General features: G+C 37.7%; 1 protein-coding gene and 1 non-coding gene across 2 annotated transcripts in view; both read left to right on the top strand.

Annotated features, from left to right (window-relative positions):
• The first annotated feature begins 624 nt into the window (after positions 1-624).
• Rassf9 (Ras association domain family member 9) overlaps positions 625-25,071 on the top strand; it is a 36,149-nt gene continuing 11,702 nt past the window's right edge. The window contains exon 1 of the mRNA XM_021205654.2: positions 625-1,122. Within this exon, the coding sequence (XP_021061313.1) occupies positions 1,076-1,122 (47 nt within the window). The 5' untranslated portion in view covers positions 625-1,075. The remainder of the gene's footprint in view (positions 1,123-25,071) is intronic.
• LOC115064766 lies at positions 23,849-23,955 on the top strand. The gene has a single exon (XR_003844586.1). It is a non-coding gene; the product is annotated as a U6 spliceosomal RNA (small nuclear RNA).

Genomic DNA, 25,071 nt, shown 5'->3' with positions numbered 1-25,071 from the left:
ACACACACACACACACACACACACCATTTTGACAGTATACTTATTTTAGTTCCATAGACCATAGACTCCTACTGTTCAATAGTTAAAGGTGGTGGTGGCCGGCAGCTCACTTTTCCTATAGCACTTCCAAGGTCCCTGAGACACAGCATGTGGTCTCCAAAGGCTGGTGGATGTCAGCACCCTAGGGGTCAGCTATCATAAGGCAGTGATCTGTTAACCCAGTGGCCCTTGGTCCTTCACGGTTTCCCCACCCCCACCCGCACCCTTTTTTTGTTTTTTTAATGGAGAGCTAGGGAACCTGCTTTCTTAGTAGCTGCAGGCTCAACTGGCCTTACCATGCTTGCATTCGGGGAAGGGGGGGTCGGTTATTTTGTGTGTGTGTGGAGTAGGTAGGGAAAGCGTTCCTCCTGCTCATTCCTGTTTGCCAAGATCAGATTACTTTTCACTGACTGGAGCTGGCTGGCAGGAGGCCGCAGGGGGGAGGGGGTTAGTTTTAAATCTTTTATGTGTGTACACCTTGTGTGGCTGGGTGTGGAAAGCAGGAAAGGGGAGGGGGGTGTTTCCAAGTCGAGTGAAATTCCCATTCCATGGCTATTACCATGCCTGTAGGGTTGGCAGGTCTTAGAGTTTAGCTAGTTGGCAAATAGCTACAACACACAATAGAGGCTCTCCCCTCCTTCCTTCCCTCCCTTCCTCTCTCTTTCCCTTCCTCCCTCCTCTCCACCCTTCCTCCCTCTCTGACTCTCCCTCTTCCTCTCTTTCCCTCTCTCTCCTCCCTCTCCTCTATCTTTTGAGCTTCCAAACAAACACCTTCTTCCAGGCTGAAGCTGGGCTGGTCTCCCTGGGCGCAGCAGCCACAACAATCCTGCAGTTCAAAGTTAGGCAGCAATTGCACAACTTCCAGCAACTCTCTCAGCCAGCTGCTAATGAGCTTGAAAGCAAGGAACTTCTGAGGAGTTGAAAAGGAAGCCTCCAGCCTTCCTCCTTTCACCAGGGAGACCCAGACACCCCTCCCAGGGCCCAGATTTCTTTGAGATAAGGACTGTGTTATTTGCTTGCCTTGCCGGGACAGACCATGGCACCCTTTGGAAGAAACTTACTGAAGACACGACATAAAAACAGGTAAAAAAAAAAAAGTGTGTGTGTGTGTGTGTGTGTGTGTGTGTGTGTGTGTGTGTGTGTGTGTTGGATTCAGTTCTCTAAATGTGAAAGTATGCTACCTTAACACTTATTTTGGTTCTGATGAGAACTGTTTGGGGAGTCCATCCGGATCTAGAATGAAGACCGAGCTGGCTCTTCAGACTATATGTCCTGTATTGACGATGGAGGGATCCCGAACAAGGATCATGGGAAATCATGACTGATTTTTAACTCTCTTTTCCCTTTATGGCAGTCTGAGTACACTAACTAACATTTTCTCTTTACTTTGTCTTGAACTTTTGGTGAAGAGAAGAATCCCAAGATCTTTTTTTTGTTTAAGCATTGCATTAGAATATCACTTTTTGAAAAAGCTTAAGAGTTTGGGAAAGATACAACTTGGATTTCTAATCACTTATTGGAAGGAAAAATAAAAAAAGGTACAACTGCCGATACAATCTGGAAACAATGCTTTGGTCCCCCCTGAGAGGCATTTCTAAAGTCTGGAAAGTTCCCGAGTGCAAACATTCCCAGGAGGAGTTCTTTATGGACTGTGTGTCTTTGAGAACTTTAGGTGGCTTAGGCATTCAAAGAGGAGTCAAGCAGCTATATGCTTCACAATTTATTATTGCTACTATACTTTGAGTTAATACATCTACCATGCATACAGAGAAAGAGAGAACAAGAGGGGGGGGAGAGAGTCAATTTGGAAAAATGGGATAATATCTATATTTATATTTCACTATCATAATTAATTTACTTATACTCAAATATTACATTTTATGCAAACAATGAAATGATCATTTGAGACAGGATTTATTTTTTTTAATATATCTGTTTTGGCTGATTTAATAAAATGGGCTTTCCAGCCACTCTTCTCTCCTCTTCATTATGCCTGTTTGCACTTGTCATCTTCTGCTTAGTGTAAATTTAAATGGATACAATTACAAGGTAGGAAATGATATAATTATTTTAAAGTGTCTGCCTGATAATACAGGAATACAACTTTAAAGTGACTCTGCGCACCTCTGTTTTGTACACGAATATCTACTTGATTTAGTTGATTGAATTTCTTTAAGAAACTAAAAAATACTGTAAAGCTATAATAAATACTGTAAAGCTGTCTTCATCACTTTTATGTGTTAATAATGTGATAAATATGATAAATATGGTATTTTTGAAATGAGGATGCTTTATTAGATGTTAAGAGACAATAGTTTCAGTTCATTTTAACAGCTACTGATGTCCATTACACCTAGCTTCATGTAGCAATGCTAATAAGGTATTTAATAATATGCCAGATAAAACAACTCCAGCTGCCCTGCCTCAATTCAGCTGTGGGTTTTAGTTGGGTTACTACTGTAGCATTTTTATATCTCTTCAAACACTATGAAATTGTGTAAAAAGTATTTTGGGTTTATTGGTTTTTGTAAACAAATTGTGCTTCTGGAACCAAATCTTGTCTTCAGAATTGTTGGTTGTGAAGATTCCTTCACCAGTTTATGGATTCCATCACTTGTGTACCAAGAATAGAGCACTAAAACCTTTGAATGCACCCCTGAATGTCCTTTATCAAACTCCATAGTCTGTTTCCATTGTGTCGCTTCTGTGACTGCGCCTTCTGGTCTAGCCATAAAACAAACACTCTCAGCAGGATATTTTAAACACAAAAAATTGTGATGAAGAGATAAGAACAGAAAAACTGGAAGTTTAACAGCATTTCAAGTTGCCCTTGAGAAAACAGAAAGCTGTTAGTAAGGGTCATGATTTATGAGGACCTCAATTTGAGGGTGTGAGCAGAGGCAGTAATGAGGAGGATGTGTGCAAGCTACTCCAGTGATTAATTGCTTCCTTTCACAGAATTTTTACTTTTTAGCCTGGAGTAAAAGCAGAGATGGGAGAGAGAGAGAGAGAGAGAGAGAAGCATAAGTCAATGACATAAAATTATGAGTATTTGAAACTGAGTATTAAAAATGTCATTTTGGGCCTTGAAATAGTTTTAATATAATATGGCAGCTTATAAGAGATCTTGTTTGGGTTGGTCTGTTTACCATCTCAAGATAAAACAACTGATGAAATGATTTCAGGGTTTCTTTCATCCATTTCATTGACCAGGATCTATAGGGTTTAAGTAAGCTCACCTGACCACCTGAACAACAAGATCTGTTCACTAAGTGATGAGGCAGTCAGATGCTTAATAGAGAGTGTGATGGATAACAGGTATCTCATAAGAATTAAAGAACCAACTGAAATGTATTCTGTCAAATGCACATTTTGTGGACTTAGGAATATGTATGTATAGTTCGTAAAACAAGAAAGAATTAACATGTTGTTATGTTATCAGCATACTGAAGAGAATGACGCTAGTCAGGCTTGCATCTTTTCAAAAGACAGAAAGATTGCTGAAAATTTGGGGAGGGGTTGTGATTATACAATTTTGAGAAGTTTGAATATGAATTTTCAGTTTTGCATGTCTTTTTTACTTTTCCTTCTTCATGGAATAGTGGTATATCACCCAAGACTAAGGAAGATGAAATAGTCCTATAACTGTGCTCAGAATAGGTACATATTTGAGAGTTTTAGACACGAACATGATATAAATGGAGCTGCAAAAGATGAGGCATAAGAACTTTCAGCTAACAAGGTCTAGTGCTCATAGAGGGTGGAGTCATGTCTGTCTAGACATCATTATGTTTCCATGCCTAGAAGAGTGCCTGGTACGTTGTAGACCTGTAATACAGTTTGTTTGTTTAGTTTTGTACACTAAGTTATAATTTCTCCTCAACCTAGGAAGACCATCATTACTTTATTCCTTATTTGGCATATGATGCAAGCTAGTGTTGCATAAAAATCAATGCTCAAGACAGCTCAATTGACACTGGTGTTTCATTAAAACATCTGGTAAGTTTTCTTTGGAAATTCAAGAATACTGCAGGGCCCCAAATATTTGGGGCTTTTAACTTTAAACTTTCATGTAAATGGAAGAGCCCCAAATAAAAGACGTTAATGATTATAATGAGCAGTAATCTGCTTAAATGTTCTAATTGTATGTTTAATTAGAAAAGTACCATTTTCAAGGGGAATTGGATTGCTTATTTTTAGTTTCAGAATAATAATAAAAAAAATGTGACAGGAGCTTGATTATTGTTGCACATTTTACTAATAAGGCTTTTGTTCAATGTGACTACAAATATAGAAAATCTAGGTTGATATTTTTTCAACAATCTATTCAGTATTTGACATGAATAACAAGAAATTAAGAATATTTCTAAAAACTTTAAAGAACTACTTGAAGTTCAAGGCAACACTGCATGCTTAATTAGGAGATGTGACTCTTGTGCTTTGCTTCAAACAGCATCTGTTTCAAAAAAATCACACTGGCCATGAGATTATGACTCTCCTGCCTCTGCTTCCTGAGTGTTGATATGACACGCATATGCCACCAAACCTTGTACAAGATGTGATTCCTAACACTTGAGGAGATGGAGTTGGTTGAAACAGTTCTTCCTGGAAACAGAATATCACTGTTGTGTAGAAGAGTCCCATATATTCCTACTAAATAAATATTTACTAACTACAAACAGTTAAATAGGTTTTTATCATTATTTTTGAGGCCCATTTGGACTTTCCCTAACTTCTACTTGAACTCTTTCAGAAGGCTTTTGCTAAAAATAGGGAAATAGGTCAATCTCTTGCAGGCTACATAGATAGTCTTTCTCTTTTGAAACCTAAATTAAAGGGTCCCAGAAAATATACCTTAATGGACATATTTGGGGTAGTCTGGCTTTATACCTTTTAATAATTACTTAAAGCATTGGTGTTCATATTACTGTGAGGTAATTAGAACATACCTGGCTGTATTTTTAAAACAAGAACACACATCATAAATAAATGCTTCTAACTATTTCATCAGAAAGAAGAATTAGGTTTTACAGATAGAGTCAAAATTTTAGACAAGAAGACTGTTACCTTTCTGTAGTTAGAAGTGGAAAAGACCAGGTAATTTTTTGTTCTCTTGTAGTTTCAAATGAAGATTTAAAGTGTTCAAAAATTTGGATTAGAAATTTGATAATTGCCACATTTTTGAGCATGTAAATCTTCATTCTCCAAGTTTCTGAAAAGTTTTCCCCTGATGATTCCTTATATCTTAAGTAGTTGTTAGTTTACAGCCGACAATCCTTTAGGAACAATGACTGGGATGCTTTCTCTCTGACAAAAATAGCCCAAGAGCATTGGCAGAGATAAAACAGTTTCCAGGTTAAAACTTGAATTCCTTTAAAAAAAAAAAAAAAAAAAAAAACCTCTGAGCCAACTTAGGCAGCCCAACATTTACTGTGTAATATGTCTCAGTAGGCATCAGACCAACAAGGAACTCATGCCAGTAAAAGCATTTGAAAGAAAATTGTTTTAAAACAAGTTAAACAATTTATAGCTCACTAACAATTTAATTTAGAAAATGTCTTGATTAAGTTCACTGAATAACAGAACGATAAGTTTATTTGATGTACAAGTATAGAGGAGCTGACAACCGTTTTGAGAATTCAGAGAAGTTAACTCTAACTTAGAGATATATAGATACATAATTGTTTATACATATACCCCATGTAGGTATATCTAAGACAGATATGTGATACATACACACACACACACACACACACACACACACACATAGTGTGTGTGTGTGTGTGTAATGTATAGAGAGCTAGAGATAAAGATAGAGATACATAATAAATTCTCCCCACCAAAAAAAAAAAAAAAAAGAATGTTGACGACATGGGGTATGAGTTCTCTACTTCCAAGCACATATAGATACTTCATGGCCTTAAAAAGCAATCTGTCTCTAGCATATTTATTTTCTAAAATAAACCTTTGCCATATCTGTACTGCATGTATGCTAAAGGGAAAAGAGAAGCACATTTCTGTCTTCCATTGCTCTTTAGAGGGTATTTTATGTGCAGTGGTTGTTGTCTTGTTTGCTTGGTTTTTGTTTGTTAGGTTTGTCTCATTTTGCTTTCCTTCAAATACTCTAGGTATTTTATTGTGTATATGTGTAATTAATTATCTTACGTTTTGAGATTATAATTATGTCACTGCCCCCTTCCCTTTCCAAACCCTAAACTCTCCTAAATACCCCTTGTCATTTCTCTCAATCGCAATGACTTTTTAAATTAACTGTTGTTGCATACGCATATGTACATACATATATACCCGAAAATACCTAAATATAACCTGCTCCATGAATATAATTTTACTTTATGTAAATTTCAGCATTGACAATTAAGTATTGGATAACTAATCAGAAGGCTAATTTTCCCTTTGGGAAACTGTTTACTTTCCGACTTTCAAGCATTTCTTAGTTGCCCGTAATTGTGTAGAGTTGAGGCTCTGAGGCCTGTCCCCTATCTACTTTGTCATGTCTATTATCCATGTTCAGTTCAGTGTAGGCACTCAGCTTGGTAAGGCTTTATGTAAGTAGCTTCTAAGGTTCCTAGGGAACACTCCCTTTTCTCTGGCTCTTATAGTCCTCACTTCTTCTTCATTGATTCCTGAGCCTTGGGTGTTGGAGTTGTAGATACAAGTATCCATTGGGAATAGCCTCCTCCACCCCCCTGCCTTTTGATCTGTGGTGATTTTCTGTAATGGTCTCCATATCTAGCAAAGAGAACTTGCTTTGATGAGGGATGGGGATTACAACTCTCTGTGGGTATCAGGACAAACGTTTAGAGTGTAGTCAGGATTATGCTGGTTTAGTAAAGTGGCAGTGGTGGCTCTTCTCCAAGAGCCGTGACCTCATTTGCCGCGGGTAGTTGGCTAGGTCTCCAGTACCAGGAATGACTTTAAACCCATCTAAACACAGTGAAGAAAGCAGGCACAAGGTACTGCTTAAGAGTTCATCACTCAGTATTTTTCAATTGATTGCAATTGCTAACCCCTGTTACATGTTACATTTCACTGACTGGATGACTTTGTCGAAATCTCTGGATATATTTAAAAGGAATAAACAATAGTAAATATAACCTAGTACAAAATATTTTTATTTGGATTGAGAGTTTGTGGAAAGTGTTACACATGGATATGTACCACAATTACTTCAAATTTAAGGAAAATCAATGGATCTAATCTGTGCTGACCAACCAGGAAAATTATACTTTAGGTTTTATGTATTACAGGCTGGAATGCTCTCTCTCTCTCTCTCTCTCTCTCTCTCTCTCTCTCTCTCTATATATATATATATATATATATATATATATATATAAAATATAAAAGTTCCCATAAAATGTTGGTCCATTAATAGCAGATGCTTTGTCTTTCTTTTTCCTTATAAAATAACCGGAACAAGTGTTCCACAAACATTTGCTGATTGAATAAAGAAATCTAATATATACTCTTAAAATACAGCTGGTGTTTAGGATTACATCACGACAGGAAGACAGGAATAGGGTCATGGCATTTTTTTTTTTTTATTGAAGGAATGTTTGTTTGATTTTGAATGAATTTATAGGTGCAGTGATGATCTTTGACCGTTTGTGTGACAACGCCATGCCTTCAGGTAGAGATTACAATAGTTGAAAGAGGGTCTCATTGGAGACCTTGTTGGCTTCTGGTAAACCAAAAGCAACCACACAAGAGAGAGGGACACTGTTACTAATTACTCTCTAGTGATGCTCATGCAAGCATATGTGTATATAAATGAGGTTCAGCAATTCTCAGTGGAAGAGCCCTCTCGATATTGATACATTGGACCATTGCAAATTCTTTTGAGATAAAGGAGAAATATAGCAGGAGACTACTATTCAGTCGTCCAAATGAAATGAAGACCTATGTAATATTAGATTATTTCAGTTTATAAGACAAAAAGCAAATGCTAAAAATGCATGCCAATTTTTATGTTTATATTTTAACCAAGAGTGATCTCTGAATTTACACAGAATTCAGGACATAGACAAACCACATGGTTACTAAACATGTGTGCTCAGGGGTACATAATTAAAACTTCTTATACAAAGACAATGACAATAATCACATAAATGAGCAAATCTAAACATTGCACTATGTTCAGTGTGTTTGTGTGTGTGTGTGTGTGTGTGTGTGTGTGTGTGGTATTCTTTAAATAAAAGGATGTGAAGCTAACAATTAATAAATTACTACATTCCTTCTAGGGCTGAAAAATGATTTTTTTTTTTGCTTCATTAGCAGCAAGCTACTTCACCTCTACTAACACTTCTTATAACAATTCATCACATCTCAACTCATCTTTCATTGAGTACCTTTCTGAGTGATTGAACAAATAAACTCTTTTAATACTTAATACTGTGGAGAAAGCACTGTGGTTTTTCTCAACCCAACCTATGAGCCATCTAAAACACTGCACCTTACAGCAGTCAGTAAGTGACAAGATTGTTTCAGATTCATTTTCTATCATACAGGACTGCTGTGTAATGTATGTTATCCCTGGGACATAATATTTTTCATTTTAAAAATAGAATTAATTCTAAATCAATATATTTGTGGATTGTCTATGAAAGACTTGCCAGAGTCCTAGAATACAAGAACAACTCCATAAATACCCATTCCCTTTTCAGGGCTGTTATATGGATGTTGCTGTAAAATTTATGTAAATTTAAGATACGTAAATATAGTGTGATAGTTTGGAATTTGATATTCTAGTCCTCACTTGTTAGAATTTCTGCAACAGCACTGATCTTCTTATCCTTGTGATAAAAAGAACTAGATTATGAGTTGTTGAATATAATTAAAATGTCTATAAATATTGCACAAATATGTCTATAGGTGATAATGAAAGTACTTGAATTCCAACAGTATTTTGGCGGAACTAATTTTGAGATGAGAAATAGTTTTGCCATACATATTAACTATATAGTATGGCATGAATTTTATTTATTCTTCATCTGTGTGTATATGTGTATCTGTGTGAACATAAGAATTGGTACCCATGGAGCCAAAACAGGATGGTGGGTCCACTGGAGCTTGAGATTACAGTTACTTTTGAGCAGCAGCAAGAAATAGGTGTTGGGAAATGAACTCAGGAATCCTTGACAATTGACTTTCAATATAATCCTAAGAGAGAGGAGTGGATGGAAGTAAAGGAAAATAATGGAACATCATTGTAGTTAAGTAGCGTTTATTAAACTCCCACTGTGACAGGTCTGAGCAAGAGAAGGGAACACAGAAGGATGTGCAGAGAGATGTGGGAGCTGGCTGAGTCATACAGGCATACGACTGAGTCAGTGTAATCAAAACAGAAGAACTTAAGAACCAGGCAGCAATGTGGCCAGTCTAGCAAGAATCCATAACTATTGTGGTAGTGGAAGAAAACATTTTTTCCAACTGAGTTTGCAGTGGAAATATTTAGGAAACAACTGTGACCTTGTCCCACTTAAACAACTATAGTTGACCTCAAATCATCTTAATGATTTTACTAAATCCATCAGTTTATCTGTTTGTGTGCAGTGACCCATTGTTTTATCTCTTAAATTTTAGTTTCTGTTTGTTTGTTTGTGTGTGTGTGTGCGTGAAAAGCTGTCAAATATTGAAAGCTGTCATTCTATCAGCTGTGCTAGGTGATTACTAGAAGTTGTACCTGAAGCATACTGATATACCTATGGTATATGTTTACTATTCTCGACCAGTAAGTAAGGTAGTTTATAGACTCTTAAGTGCCTTTAGTTACTATACTGTTGCGTATTTTTTCTCATCTCTTTCCATCTGACTGGAATTTCCTGAAGTAGTGGTTAGCTAGGGGAAGATTGCAATGGCTTTGAGAGATCACAAACTCCCACAAAAGAGCCTGTGGGTAACTATTTCTTAGCTCTTCTAATAAGACCTCAGATTTTCTTGAAAGCTAGAGCAGATGCTGTTCAAAAGCCATGGTAATTTTCATTGGGTAAACTTATAACAAATCCATTCCTGTATGAAGAAAAGAGTTGGGGTCAGTTAGAAATAGCCCTTCAGAAGCTTCACATCATTATTTCATTGTTATTCACTATGCAGAAAACTGGCTGTTCTGGCTAATTTTGTGTCAACTTGACACAGGCTGGAGTTATCACAGAGAAAGGAGCTTCAGTTGGGGAAATGCCTCCACAAGATCCAGCTGCAAGGCATTTTCTCTATTAGTGATCAAGGGGGGAGGTCTCCTTGTGGGTGGTACTATCTCTGGGCTGGTAGTCTTGGGTTCTATAAGAGAGCAGGCTGAGCAAGCCAGGGCAAGCAAGCCAGTAAAGAACATCCTCTATGGCCTCTGCATCAGCTCTTGCTTCTTGACCTGCTTGAGTTCCAGTCCTGACATCCTTTGGTGATGGAAGTGTAAGCGGAATAAACCATTTCCTCCCCTACTTGCTTCTTGGTCATGATGTTTGTGCAGGAATAGAAACCCTGACTAAGACACTGGCTAAATCCTTTTAGTTGGCTACAAGATATCTGAAGATGTCTTTACTTGCTAACTGCTTATTTCATTATTATTGTTATTAATAATATTATTAATTTATTCTCCCACATATTACATCCTGACTGCAGCTTCCTCTACCTTCTCTCTTCACCCCACACTCCCCCTCTCCCTCCCCATTATTCACTTATTCTTCATTTCCCTTCAGAAAAAGGTAGGCCTCCTAAGAATATTAACCAAGCTTGCCATATCAAGTTGCAATAAGATTAGGCACCTCCACTCATATGAAACAGCCCAGTATGGGGAGAAAGTTTCCAGAAGCAGACAAAAGAGTTAGAAATACCCCTGCTCCATCTGTTAAGAGTCCTAGAAAACACCAAGTTACATAACTGCAACATATATGCAGATGCCTAGTTAAACTCATTCAGATTTCCTGATTTTCGATTTAGTCCCAGTGAACTCTATGAGTTCAGGTTTGTTCATTCTGTTGGTTTTTCTTGTGGTGTTCTTGATCCCTTTCGCTCCTACAATTCTTCCTGCCCTTCTTCCTCAGGATTCATCATGTGCTTACTCATGTTTGGCTATGAATCTTTGATCTGTTTTCATCAGTTGTTTGATGGAGCATCTCTGATGGTGATTATACCAAGCTCCTCTCTATGAGTATAGCATATCATTAGGAATTCTTTCTTTCTCTCTTGTTTTATTTTTCTTTCTTTCTTTCTTTCTTTCTTTCTTTCTTTCTTTCTTTCTTTCTTTCTTTCTTTTTGTTTTTTTGCTAGGAAGGTGTATTTGGTTCTATCATAGGTTTCTCTGGCTTAGCTGGCCTCTGGTTTCTGGCCCTCTGGGCCATGTCAGGGGTGGGCCCCCTCTATTGCATGGGACTCAAGTTGGGCCAGTCATTGGTTGGCACCTCCAACAATTTCTCTGTTACCTTTATCCCAGCACATATTGCTGGCAGGACAAATTGTAGGTCGAAGGTTTTGTGGCTGGGTTGGTGTCTCAACCCCTCCACTAGAAGTCTTGCCTTGTTGTAGAGACGGCCAGTTCAGGCTCCTTATCCCCAATACTAGGCATCTTAGCTAAGGTTACCGTAATATCCCTCAGAGATTCCATTGCAGTTTGTTTCTACCTGACCCCTGAATTGTCCTTCCACCCAATTCCAATTGTTTCCCCCAGTACACTCTCTCTCTTTCTCCATTCACCTCTCAACTGATTCCTCCTGTTCCTGTCCCCACCCACCCCCTGTCCACCATGACTACTTCTAATAGACAAATTCAAAGGAAGTTTCTTCTGGGAACTGCTAAAAATATGCATAAGATTTAGCAACATGACCATTTTAGTATTTTTGGTTTTTATTTAAAAATTGATGAAATCCAGTTTGCATAATTAAGTAAATGAAGACATAAATATAATGCTTTATATAGTACCCTTTTATCTATTATATAAGATTTTAATGCATTTACCATCTGAATAAAAAACACTTGAAAAACACTTGAGTTACCAAATAATCCCTCCCACCTCTCTCTCTCTCTCTCTCTCTGTATATATATATATATATATATATATATATATATATATATATATATATATATCATAACCTTCTTATGAAATAAGATCCTGGTTGATGTTTTAAAAGATCTTGAAATATTATATAATCCCTAACTTGGCTGACATATATAAAGGATTAGTGATAATTCTTATATAGATTACGGTTTTAAGAAACTGAGTTGATAGGTATGAAGTTTGTCAAATTCTCTTATTGTCTAGTATACAAATATGGCATTGGGACAACTGTATAAAAACAGGAAATGAATAAGAAATTTTAGACAGTTGTGACTGCTATTAGGAATGAAAGCAGCTTGCCATATTGAAGGGTATATAGTGGTTTGAAAACAGGCTTTTAAATCAACGATTAAATTGAAGAAAAAAAAAAACGAATAAGGTATGTAAGGAACATTTGAGGTGCCTGCAACAGCATATGTAATGCCCTCATCCTGGATAAGGGCTTTTTGTAGTAGATCACAAGTGATTATGAGTGCATTCTAAACAAAAGAGGAATCTACCAAAGTATGCATAATAAGGGAACTATATGATATTCTTCAAGCTTTCAGCACGTCAAGATATCTGTTATATGAAAGGATAATTGTGGTAGCAGGAAGAAAGGAAGCAAGCAGTCCATCAGAGAATTTACTGCAACAGTCTAGCCAAAAGTTAGTACCAATGTAATGACTGTAGAACCCTAAGAAAAGTGAAAAAACTGAGTGCATTTAGAAGTAGGGATTATGAGTGTTTAGTGTGAAGGTATATTTAAAGATTGATAATTAAGATAATTTGCTTATTAATTGTAGTAGTGATACCAATAGAAACCATCTGTAGAAAGGCAGATGTTGAGAACATGTGGAAAGTTAATGATTCCTTGTTTTCCTCCTTATGCTTCCAATATTAGCTGAGTTATTCTTATGATGGTGGAGCTAACTGAAGTATAGATAGAAGTATAGGTAGAAAGTCTCTGTGGTGAGAAAAAGAGAGGATTACCTGGGTTTTAGAAAACAATAGCAAAGTAAAACTCTAAATGAGATGTAAGATTTGTGTTAAAAAAAAATAGAAAGAGGTACATCACTGTTAAAGACAGAGAGTAAAAGACAAGGTTCTTGGCACGGAATCATTATCATTCACAGAAAATAAATGGTTTGCTTCAACTCATGGTATAAATCCCTAAGAATCTGTGATTAATCCAAGAGACATAAGTAGAAAGGAGTATAGAAAGAACATGAATGGGCCATAGGAAGAGGAATAATCGAAGAGACCACTTGCTACACAAATGAAGAAGATATGTAAGCGTCGCCATTGGAGACAGACTACGTAAGAATTCATGTTTGGTGAAGAAGGCCTTGTCAGGATGCAAGAGAGAATCAATGACCACAGCAGTTTTGGTTCTGAGTCACTGAGGATATAGGTGTGCCATGGTAAAGAGCAGGAAGAAAGTAACAAGGACAACTTCAGGGAGAGAAGATCAAGATGAAGTGAAAATCCAACGTGTCATTTAGATGTTTCCAAACATCCTACCTACGGACACCTGGTGTTTGGACATACACACCTGAAAAGTGACTCTGATAGCTGCCATTCTCCTGCCCACACCACCCTGTTCCTCCTCCATGCACGGATGATTTATATGGAGCATCATGGTCCTACATATAAAGTAGGGCTTTATAGGCAAAGGGCACTGGTTTTCAGCCAAGGATTCCAGAGTGACTAATCCAATGATAATCCCACACAGTCCATGTGGAAAAGACATCTTTAAATGAGCCTTTAACTTTTGGTTAAAGTTGCTCACAAACATATTAGCACAAGTTCTATTTCTTTGGTATAAAGATAACACTATTTTTACTTTATATCTGCTAAAAGAAGCCTATGTTAAAAAAAAAAAAAAACTTTGGTTTTTGTACCTTCTGAAGTTACAGAAATGACCTATTCTCAAAATGGAAATACAGATTTTTAGTGTAGTTAAGTTATAATGGTCAAAAGAGCATAAGTGTGTGTGTGGGTGGGTGTGTATGTGTGTGTGTGTGTGTGTGTGCGCGCGCGCGCGTGCGCACATGCACATGTGTGTTTATAGAATGCCGTCTGACAATTATCTTAGATTAACTCAGATATCACGCACCTTTACAACAATTTACTCTCTTGTAGTAGTATGGATACAGTCACAGACAATAAACAAAGAGACACAGATTCATTTCAGTGACATTTATTTTTAACCATATAAATAGCTGTCAAGAAAGTTTATAGCTATCAGATCTTAATAGTGAGATGTCTTCAACTAGAGTGGTCACAGATGTTTTCTTACTTTGAGACAGACTTACACACAGAGAAAAAGATTGATAGGAAAAGACCAAGGAGAGGAAAGCTAGAAAGAAAGTGAGAGTGAGGATTGAATTGCTAACCTAATTTTTCAGGGATCAAAGGTCAAATGTGGAGTACAAGGCCATATCAGAAGATAATTAATTAGAATTAACTAAGGCACAATTTGCTGTTAAAAGAATCTACTAGATTCGACAGAAACGTGGAGAATGGGTGTTGGTTTCCATTACAGGTTGTGGGAGTATAAGGTTATTATTAAAACAGTATTTTTCTAGAGGACAGTTTCAGGGAATTTCCCCACAGGAAACAACAATGGAAGCAGATTAAATGTTATTCCGACGATGAAAGGGAAAATGAGGTGTATCCAGTCAAGAATACCAGTCAACTATATTTATAACAGGTTCATTTTGGGCCATTTTAGCAGTTAAAAGATAAGTGATGAACCCAAGAGAGTGGTTATAGACTATTGAGTTTGCACAAGAAAGGTAATTGAGGAAAGGGTGTTGTGAAATGGTGGTCATGGTGATATGACAAATAATGGAACAGGAATAGAAAAAAAAGAGACAGAAAGGATTTAAGCAGAAAAGAATCAGGAAGCAAGGATCTAGGGAATGTGGATACAAAAAAGTTCAACCCTCATTCTTGGCTCTGGACAGGGGACATGCGGCCACTATTCTTTATCTAGCTTTTGCTGTCAAATTTCCCATAGACCTTGTGTCTTCCACGTATTGCACATGAAATCCATAGAGCCAACAATTCTTTGTATCTCTTTTCAAAATGCAAAGGTTGATATTTCTTCACCTCTACAGAAGATCTTGCTATGAAAAAAAAAAAAAAAAAAAAAAAAAAAAAGAAAGAAAAATATAAAGAAAGGACAAAGTCAGTAATAGGCATCCTGTGGAAGTACATGAAAACCAGTACCTGCTGCTTTCTTAGTTTGGGATGTTTCCTGACATTGTTTGATGACAAACCTGCCATTGTGTGCCACTGTGGACAGACATACAAGCAAGCTTCACTTTACCATCCTGAGAAGGGCCTTCCATTTTGAAGGCATAACCAACTATTGTTAGAGGTTGTCAAAAAAGAAACTAATGCTGTAGATCCCAATACCTATCGCTACTGGTAAACGCACCAATCAGGTTAGGTAGCATTCCTTGCACTAAACATGCTGTATTGTTATGAAATACCTTTTCCATAAAATACAAAGCAATAAGGAAAGTTTACTTTCCAGATAGAGACAGAATTAACACTGGGAAGTAAACATTGGAATGGACAAAGAGATTTAATATTTCCTCACGGGTTTGTTTGTTAAATACTAATGTTAAATATTTACATTTTGATTATAATCAATTTCTGGAATCCAAACTATGAGCTCAGTTTACTTAACCTCCACTTAGTCTTCAATACGCATTCCTCATATACTCCCTTCCTTTTCACTGTGTATGGGAATCAGGTCTTATATCTACACTGCGGCACAGGAATGTTAAGGCTGCTCTTCTGCATGAATAGGTTATACCCTCACTTAAAATACTAAACTGACATTACCAGAGCATGAAACTAGTAAACGCATGCCCAGGCAGATGTCAGATTGTCATGTTCCGAGCAATCTTTTTAACCATTTGTTTGTATTACTATTCCACTCTTCTGCTCAAAATTAAGTTACTCTACAGAAGTCTAATTCTCAGAGTATTTTGATGAAAAAAATATCAACACTCTATGTTTGGAGGCAAACATTTTGTAGGTTTCATGTTTCAAGTGGAAAAATACTGATTCCCATTTTATCCATGGCCTCAAGAAGGGTCTGTGTTACTTATGGTAGGAGTGTCAGTGTTTTGTCTTCTTGTTGGCAATGCTTTACTCAGAGTTGCTATAGCCAGTGTTTACTTCCCACTGAGTCTAATTAGCCTGGAAGAGTTTGTGGGTCAGAGCTCCTTCACTTGTTTGTGGTCCATTAATTTTAATTTTTATTAAGATTCATTCTGTAAGTTGGTATCTGGGTGTGTATAGTTTTAAACAGACAATAAATGTCATCATTTATCATAGCTATTTCTAACTCATGTAACCCATATTGACTTCATTTGAAAAGAGCTTCAAGGCTTCAGTGCTATTTCAGAAAATATCAAACCAGCTACCTCTGGTAGTGCATGTCTTTTAACCAGTAATCTGATCGTGGGCAACATGGATAAAACCCTTTTCCAGGCCAGTGTGGTCTGCAGAGTGAATGAGCCAGCTAGGATTCACACCGAAGAGACCCTGTGACAGACGAAAATAAATAAATAAATAAATAAATAAATAAATAGAAAGGAAGAAAGGAAGCAAGTGAGCAAGAGGGCAGAAAAGGAGTAAAATTAACTGCTTAATATAGCTCTCAAATTCTGGGAGGAATGGCGAATTGTATCTGGTTATGCAACTTATTAAAAATAAATGAACAGAATCTTGCTGGCATGTGCATTAGTATCTGGGTTTGGTGGCTGATGATGGGATGGATTCCCGGATGGGGTAGTCTCTGGATAGTCCATCCTTTCATCTTAGCTCTAAATTTTGTCTCTGTACCTATATTCTTTCATGGGTATTTTGTTCCTTATTCTAAGGAGGAAGGAAGTATCCACACGATGGTCATCCTTCTTGGTTTTCTTGTGTTTTGCATAATGTATCTTGGGTATTCTAAGTTTCTGGGCTAATATCCACTTATTAGTGAGTGCACATCTAGTGACTTCTTTTGTGATTGGGTTACCTCACTAAGGATGATATCCTCCAGATACATCCATTTGCCTAAGAATTTCATAAATTCCTGCTTGTGGACGTTGTACATCGTGGTGCGGAGCCTAGTGCGCACCACGATGTACAACGTCGTTCCTCTTTCTCCACAACTTCGCCGCGTCCCCTGAATTTTTAATCTTAGCCATTCTGACTGGAGTGAGATGGAATCTCAGGGTTGTTTTGATTTGCATTTCCCTGCTGACTAAGGATGTTGAACTTTTTTTCAGGTGTTTCTCAGCCGTTCGGTATTCCTCAGTTGAGAATTCTTTGTTTAGCTCTGTACCCCATTTTTAATGGGGTTATTTGAATTTCTGAAGTCCAGCTTCTTGAGTGAGCTCTTTGTATATATTGGATATTAATGCAAATGCCAGCAAGGTTCTGCTGAAGGGACCCTGATATTGCGGCCTCTTGTGAGGCTATGCCAGTACCTAGTGCACAGAAGTGGATGTTCACAGCCAGCTATTGGATGGAACACAGGGTCCCCCCAATGGAGGAGCTAGAGAAAGTACCCAAGGACCTTAAGGGGGCTGCAACCCTATAGGTGGAACAACAATATGAACTAACCAGTACCCCCTGAGTTTGTGTCTCTAGCTGCATATGTAGCAGAAGATGGCCTAATCAGCCATCATTGGGTAGAGAGGCCCCTTGGTCTTGCAAACTTTATATGACCCAGCACAAGGCAAGGCCTGGGCCAAGTAGTGGGAGTGGGTGGGTAGGGGAGCAGAGGAGAGTATAGGAAACTTTTGGGATAGCATTTGAAATGTAAATAAAGAAAATAATAATAATAAAAAAAGAGAAAAAATGAACAATTTCCTAAGGTCAAGGAAGACCAGTGACTCACATCAAGAGTGATAGACAACAGTTTAATGTCTTGATATTAGAAGCCCACCCCCATATTTTGTATCAGATAAAATCATGTTATTTTCACACACAATCTCATTTTTTGCCTTAACTTCTTATTAAATATTCTGTGAGAAGGCAAATGATACATTTCATTTCTTGTAGCAAAGAAGGTAGCTGAATTTGTGTGCTAAAATGTTTTGTGCCGATTAGAATTTTCCGAGTTGTGCCAAGAATGTCCAATAGTTTACAAAATATTCTATTAAAGACTGTGCCTTTCTGTTCCTGGGTTTACAGTGCAACACTAGCAGGTTAGGTGCGCTGAGAATTTCTACGGCAACAGATTTCCTGTATTTATTTATGACAAAGCAAAAGTTCTATGGGAAGGGCTGGGTAATAAACGTCTTGGAGTTTGTGAGCCATCAGCTGTCTCCCAGCTAATTAGCTTTGTCACTGTAGAGTGGAAGACGCCAGGGTTATGATATAAAAGAACAATCATGACTGTGTTTCAATAAAGCTTTATGCTCATTAATATTTAGTCAGATACGTTCCCTGGCTCATGAGATTATTTTTCTCCTTTTAAGAAACTGAAACACTTACAAATGCCGGAAACACTTTAAGCTCCTAGAATCCTTTCTTTCACTTTTCAGATCCGAATACAACAGAGACAGCTGTTGTTTAAGACAATGCAATGATATCTAAAAGAATACCATTTGTAAAGAGGAGTTCATATCAAAAGGATAGTTAATACATGTAGCAGAGGATGGCCTAGTCGGCCATCAGTGGGAAGTGAGGCCCTATGTTCTGTGAAGGTTCTATGCCCCAGGATAGGGGAATGCCAGGGCCAGGAAGTGGGAATGGGTGGGTTAGGGAGCAGGGGGGGGGTAGGGGGTAGGGGATTTTTGGAGGGGAAACTAGGAAAGGGGATAACATTTGAAATATAAATAAAAAATATCTAATAAAAAATGTGAGCAAAAAATATTTAATGGTATAATTTTGAATTAAAATTGGAGTACATTAAATGAGGTATACGTACTTACTGTAAAGTGGACACTATGTTGTATTGGCAATTAAATAAATAATATGAAAATTATCTGGAGTAGGGCAGAAAGAAATCACATATGCATCCATTAAGTATTATTACTACTTTACTGTTGGCTTAGAAAACATGTACAGAAAGGCAACAAGGATATAAATACCTTTGCATGCGGCTTTCATTTACCAGCTATATGACAATTTCCTGAACAGAAAAGTCAATGTGTCATCTTTGTTTGTTTATGGACTGGTCTCCAACTTGGGATGTTTTGGCCTCTGCTTCCTGAGTGCACTGTCTTCTCAGAGTTCAAGCACGTTCCTTAAAGTTTGCCTTACAAATAGGTACTGAGGCAAATTCTAATAAGCCATGTGCTGTGTTTCCAATGCATGGACTCTTCAGAAGTAACTAACAAAATAAAATGGACTAAATACACTCATGTAACTTTAAGTTTCACTACCCAGCTAATATTTTGTCCTTACCAAGTTTTACCTTTTCAGGTTTCTACTTTTCTGTCCTGCCTGCTATCACAAACCTAACTAGTCTTACTGGGTACAAACATACACATTCCTTTCATAAATTAATGATTAAAAACAGAGGCAGTTTCTCAGATAAACTGATAAGAGCTGCCAGCTGACATTACTTAACGTTTGAAAAAAGAACTATTGAATTAGGCTTTGCAAACTTTTAGACTTAAAGTTCCTGTGACATGTTATTTAGCATCCAAAATGATTATGTCATCCTCAATATGTTTAGCCTTATGATTGGATTATATTTGGGTTTACAGCCTCAAAAACCAATGTATGACCTCTGGTATATATCTTAATTCAGTGAACTGGTACATTTTTTTTTCTGAAATAAAATCTATGTTTTGGGTGTTAGAGAGTCAGTTCAGCATTTACGAGAGTATATTGTTCTTACAGAGGACCTGGAGTTTGATTTCCTAGCACCCAGATCAGTTAACTGACAACTGTAACTTCATCTCTGGGATGTCTAATGCCCCAGGCCTCCATAAGTCCCTGCAATTCATGTGTCCATATGGATATGCAGACATGCACACAAGCACATAATTCATAAAAAATCTTAAAGAAAAATAATTCTATATTCTTTAATAATTACATGTTGATTTTTTTAAAAGCAGTACGTTTTTGTACAACTTCTTGCCATGTCTGAGTCTATGCTGAGAAAGCACAGTGTTCTCCTATAATTCCTTCACACAATAATCATTTCAGAAGCTTGCAATGTAGGCTCATTTTGTTATTCTACTGGCATCTATCTTATAATGGGCAGGCCACATGGCTTCAGCTATTGAAAGATTCAAAACCTAGATCTCATTTCTCATGAGATTTAATAGCCAAATTTTGGTGGAAAAATGTGAAGAGAGTGTTTTTGAAGGAATTTCCTAACTGTCACAGTCCTTGGCTTTTTCAGGGGGAAAAAAAAAAAAGAATTATTATGTGACAGTATAATCTGTGATTTGGGCTGGAAAGGTGGCTTGGTAGATAAAGCACTTTCTGTGCAAGTGTAAGGACCTGAATCTAGGTCCCCAGAATCCACATAAAAGCCAGGCAAGAGCTGCAGCCCTTTGTCATGCAGGTACCCATGAGTCAGACTGGGATTCCCACAGTAAGCTGGCTGGGTTATCCAGCTCATTAGAACCCTGCCCTAATGCAAATTTTGACAATTGGAGAAAGCTCCAATTGACATCAATTACTGGTTTCCGTATGCACATATGTGCAAGTGTGTGCACACATGCATCCATACACATGTGCATGCACAGATGCACAATGAAAAGATACACACAAATCCTCCCAAAACACATGCCAAAATTGCTTTCTGCTTCATATTTCCATAACATTATCTTTTTTCCTAAAACATTATTTGTTCCCTGCTCTTCAGAACACTGGTTATATAAAGGTGACTAGCATATTATGCTCTTCATAGTAGAGGGTTCTGCATTCATGAACAACCCAACTACAAATCTCAGCTAACATTAAAATAATTCCATCTGTAGTTAACATACTCAGACTTTTTTTTCTCTCTCCTGTCATTTTTCTCCAAGCAAGATAGTTTATCAAAATACTCACACTACATCTTTCTGATACAGGTATTTTAGAATGATTCAAAGAATACGATAGGAAGTGTGAAGATGATGTGGGAATATTTTATGGACTTACAGAAGGGACTTAAATTAAGGATCTCTGGATTTTGTCATTTGTAAGATATGAAGTCTGCAAACCAAAAACTGTAGACGTTGAAAAGTGACTTTGTATTGTACTAATTTTATTTATTTTTTGCTTGCTTCCTTGCTTGCTTGCTTTGAATTTAAATTGAATATGGTTAATAGGACACACACACACACACACACACACACACACACACAATAAAGGAGTACATATGCCTTCTTCACATAACAAGGGAATTTATTATACTTTTCTAAAAAAATCTATAAATACAATTTTATTGTTTTGTTTTTTTAATTACTTTTATTTTTTTAACCTCTCTCACAGTTTCTCTATCCATTCCCCCTCCTTCTCATCTCCATGAGGATAACCTGACTCCACCCTTCACCAGGTTTCCCTATTCCCTGGATTAGGTGTGTCTTCTCTCAATTAGGCCAGACCAGGCAGTCCTCTTGTGGGTCTGTGTCAGGGGCCTTGGACCAGCTCTTGTATGTTGCCTGGTTTTGGCTTGGTGTATGAGAGATCTCAGGGGTCCAGGTTAGTAGAGAGTGCTTATCTTCCTATGGGGTAGTCCTCCTCCTCAGACAATATTCATTTCCTTGTGGAATGAGAGTTTTAAGTAAAAAGCATCTATTTGAATTCTACTGATCCTTTCTTCACTTCCAACAAATAAAGGTGAAAATAAATTAGCTGCTGGATTTGTTTGTTGGTATATCAGCTCATATAAGTAATTACTTTAAGATAGTGTTAGGTTACAGGGAGTAGGGGTGATGACTAGAGGGTAAGGACATCAGCTGCTGTGCCTGATACTTGACTTTGATTTCTTGGGTCTACATCTTAGAAGAAGTGACCTGACTCTGGCAATTCTGGCACATGGTCCTTTGTCCTGTGCATGTGTGAGGTGTTAGGAATACACGCACATGTGCACACACATTTCAAATGTTATCCCCTTTTCTGGTTTTCCCTCCACAAACCCCTATCCCATCCCCTCTCCCCTGCTTCTGTGAGGGTACTCCCCCACCCACCTACCCACTCCTGACACACACACACACACACACACACACACACACACACACACACACACACACTTTTAAATGAATAAATAAGTAAAAATATTCTTACAAGAACACAATATATATTCTATAGTGTCATTTGAATAACAAAAAGTATACAATGTTGCATTCACTGTAGTTTATTGCTAACACATTACTTGAAGGCTGTGGCTGATTGATTTATCTGGTCCTTTTCAGCATCCTCCCAGCTCAATAACACCAGATGAGAAAAATTGTCATCACTTGCAGCATTTGTAGCTGGGTATTTCCATTTCATCCAAGAGCACTACTGGAATTTTGCCATGCCCTCCTCCTCATAAATTTTGAGAGCTCAGAAATTCCCTTCACTGTAATCTTGCCTGCGAATTCTGTCTACTGAAAGCCAGAGAGCAATGCAATGGCAATACATTCCACTGACACCTCCGACCACTGCCAGGCATCACCCAGGTGTCCTTGTTTATTTCCAGAGCACTGTGCCCACACATCCCCTTTCACCCAACACCCTATGCTCTGTATTTACTAGCCTGGTGCTCTTTCCTAATGAAGAAGGAGGCATTGATAGGACATAAATACGGTGTGTTACATCAACTAAAACTAGCGTCATCCTGAGTGTGTTTCTACAGGACGTTTTTTTTTTTTTCCTTTCAAATATTTTTGCTATGAAATTCCATAACAAATGGAAAAAATTGGGCAAAAATGAAGCTCAGATAAATCATTAAATCCATGAGTCACTTAGTCTGGGATTTCCCCAACAGTTTACGCCCCAAATTTGGTATAACACAAATCAATTAATATTCAACATATAGCTAAAGGTTTACTGATAATAAACCACAAAGACAGTTATTGTAAATATTAATTTCCATATGTTTTCTATGTTTAACCATTTATTAAAATATAAGCAAATGTTAACACGAATAACGTGGATGTATTTCTATTTACCTTAAAAATTAAAGTTAAATTAACTTTTTCTTGTCTATGTGATACCATAGGAAGCAGAATGTATTTTTCGGGTTTGATAGACATTTGTTATGCTCATCAGTGTTGAGAGTGCTGCTTCACATAAACGCATCATATAAAATGACAGAAGTGTATCTGTCAAGTCTTTTAGAAACTGTTGGAAAGTCTGTCTTCACCCCAAGTTGAGATTCATGTAGTTTTTATGAAATTGAAATGAACAACGCAAAGAGTAAGTTTTTAAATAAGAACATGCTAATACAGTACTATGTAAAGAAATATATACGTTTCTCATACTTATAAGGTTAGGAATTTTGGTAGGAGCATATTACAAGTCTGATTTGCTAATTAAATGATTGTATTTCTAGAAAGAGCAAACCTTCCATCAAAGGTTTCAAAACCCACTACAGTAACAGCCATTAGTCTTACATCTCAGCCAGGGGTTGCTCCTGGCGTCAGTCACTGTTCTGAGCAGTAACAGCATGCAGAGCACCAAGGAAGCTTGTGTGTTCAGAACTAAGACTACAGTGAAACTATAGGATACAACACTGAACATATTGCCAGAGACACCTTAGATCTGTTGTGTGCTTGATTATAAATAACTTTCACGATAAGAAAACTTTGACTAGTGCTCGCTTTGGCAGCACATATACTAAAATTGGAACGATACAGAGAAGATTAGCATGGCCCCTGAGCAAGGATGACACGCACATTTGTGAAGCATTCCATATTTTTCCAGAGAATCCAGCAGGGGCTTGTGCCAGCAGGAACAGGGACAAAGGAACACTGGCCACCTAGAGGCAGGGTTCCTGTCTGGTCCTGGCTACCCCTGCCATCTCTCTCCTGAACCCCAGAGGAGACATCTGAGCGCTCAGGAGGACTCTCCACACCACAGGTCCTTGAGACCATGAGTCCTCTGGGTCAGGCAGGGAGAGTGGGCCTACAGGGAGGGCTCTGACCCCAGGACTCAGAAGGAGGATCAGAGCTCCAGACTTCTTGACACCTGCCTTGCAAGAGGAGAGCTTGTCTGCAGAGAGTGCTCTGACCACAGGGACACAGGGGAGAGATGGAGTCCCAGGAGTGCTGACAGAGGCTAACAGAATCACAGGAGGATCAAACTCCAGCCAGAGACAGCTTGAAAATTAACAACAGAGATTTCCAGATGGCGAAAGGCAAACGTAAGAATCTTACTAAGAGAAACCAAGAACACGGGGCACCATCAGAACCTAGTATGCCCACCACAGCAAATCCTGGATACCCCAACACACCCGAAAAGGAAGATGTGGATTTAAAATCATATCTCATGATGATGGTAGAAGACTTGAAGAAGGACATTAATAGTTCACTCAAAGAAATGCAGGAGAACAATGCTAAACAAGTAGAAGCCCTTAAAGAGGAAGCACAAAAATCCCTCAAGGAATTACAGGAGACCACTGCTAAACAGGAAGAAGTCCTTAAAGAACTACAGGTAAACACTACTAAACAGGTAGAAGAAACAAAAAAAAATCCCTTAAAGAATTACAGGAAAACACTGCTAAACAGCTAGAAGAAACACAAAAATCCCTTAAAGAATTACAGGATAACACTGCTAACCAGCTAGAAGAAACACAAAAATCCCTTAAAGAATTATAGGATAACACTGCAAAACAGCTAGAAGAAAGATAAAAATCCCTTAAAGAATTAAAGGAAAACACAACCAAACAGGGGATGGAATTGAACAAAACCATTAAGGATCTGCAAAAGGAAGTAGAAACAATTAAGAAAACCCAAAGGGAGACAACTGTGGAGATAGAAACTCTAAGAAAGAAATCAGGAACCATAAATGTGAGCATCAGCAACAGAATACAAGAG

The sequence above is a fragment of the Mus pahari genome, chromosome 9 (assembly GCF_900095145.1).
Source record: "Mus pahari chromosome 9, PAHARI_EIJ_v1.1, whole genome shotgun sequence".
NCBI lineage: Eukaryota > Metazoa > Chordata > Mammalia > Rodentia > Muridae > Mus > Mus pahari.
The sequence above is the reverse complement of the archived record's forward strand: the minus strand, read 5'-3'. Positions and strand labels throughout refer to the sequence as shown.